Source organism: Perkinsus marinus, assembly GCF_000006405.1.
Source record: "Perkinsus marinus ATCC 50983 genomic scaffold scf_1104296957134, whole genome shotgun sequence".
Lineage (NCBI taxonomy): Eukaryota > Perkinsozoa > Perkinsida > Perkinsidae > Perkinsus > Perkinsus marinus.
This window is the reverse complement of record NW_003207247.1, coordinates 1-1,203: the sequence shown is the minus strand read 5'-3', so window position 1 is coordinate 1,203 and position 1,203 is coordinate 1. Positions and strand designations below refer to the sequence as shown.

Genomic DNA, 1,203 nt, shown 5'->3' with positions numbered 1-1,203 from the left:
TTTGCATACCCGAGAGTCTCGGGCCGAGGCTTCTGGCGAAGTGCCAAAAATTTTATTTCTCAAGGTTCCATTGCCGTAGTCGATCTCGACGCCGAGATACAGCGTGCTGTGCACAGTGACAACCCACCGCAGAATGACCAGCAGCCTGCACCCTCCAAGAAGCGCAAGACGTATCAAGGAGATGTACCGCCCAGTGGAAAAGTTCTGGACGAGGGCAAGTTTGTACTCACTGAACCATCGGCAACTCAGTGCAAAAGTGCTCGGTGGGCGAACTTCTCCAAGATTCTGTGCCGCACTACAGGAGATGAAGTTAGCTGTGTTGCTTGCTGCAACACATGCAAAGTTGTGGTGCCGCGCCCAGACGGGACCACAGCAGCTATGCGTACTCACGTATGCAAACGTGCTGAGAATCAAACAAGAATCACTCACTTCATACCCACTGCCGATGTTTCCGACGAGCAGAAAAGGTCAATCCGAGAGGCAGCGTTGGTACTCTTGAGTGAAATCGGTATCTCATATCTGTCGTTCGAGAGCCCGGCCATGATTAATTTTGTTCGTGTAATATCTTCCGTTGGTGCCAAGCTCGGGTCGCCTCTGGACGCGCAGCGAGTTCTTCCCTCTGAGACTACCCTGAGACGCGATATGGTGAAGCTTGCACAGAGCAGACAGCAAGACTTGAAAATAATGATCTCCAAACAGAGAAGGCCACTACAGGTGATACTTGCTGAAGTCTACGACTCGTAGACTACGAGCTAGAGACCTGAAAATCGTCTTTGTATCGCAGATATGCTTCGATTGCTGGCACAACACGTGGCACAGCAAGGAGTACATCGCCTTGACCTTGAACGTGCACACGGACAAACCTACTCCAGTCGTGTTAGACCTGAGAGAAATACCAGACGGTACCAGTGAGAGCCTCAAGATGGCGATAGATGAAGTAGTACATAAGTGAGGTGCTTCTGTGCGGATTTCGCACTCTGTAAACCTTTTGTGGACGTAGGGAACACTTCGGTTTCAGACTTGTGCCTTCTACGACATCGCTCCCACCGAAGCACTGTTTGTGTGTGATAGTGCGGCCAACAACGAGAAAGCCTTGGACCTCAAGGAATACGGAAGTGTAAGTTATGTGCAGATGGGGGGAGTGGATTCAACCTCAATCCATAGATCCCTTGTTTCTGTCACCTACTACAGCTGTCTATCAAC

At 50.4% G+C, this 1,203-nt stretch overlaps 2 protein-coding genes across 2 annotated transcripts; both read left to right on the top strand.

Moving 5' to 3' along the window:
* Positions 1-116: 116 nt before the first annotated feature.
* On the top strand, positions 117-714 carry Pmar_PMAR027180 (hypothetical protein; the record flags this gene model as incomplete). The annotated part of the gene is made up of 1 exon (XM_002775005.1): positions 117-714. A coding segment is annotated over one exon (598 nt), but the record flags the coding sequence as incomplete, so codon positions are not given.
* Positions 715-784: 70 nt separating this feature from the next.
* On the top strand, positions 785-937 carry Pmar_PMAR027179 (hypothetical protein; the record flags this gene model as incomplete). Its single annotated transcript, XM_002775004.1, has 1 exon — positions 785-937. A coding segment is annotated over one exon (153 nt), but the record flags the coding sequence as incomplete, so codon positions are not given.
* Positions 938-1,203: the final 266 nt, after the last annotated feature.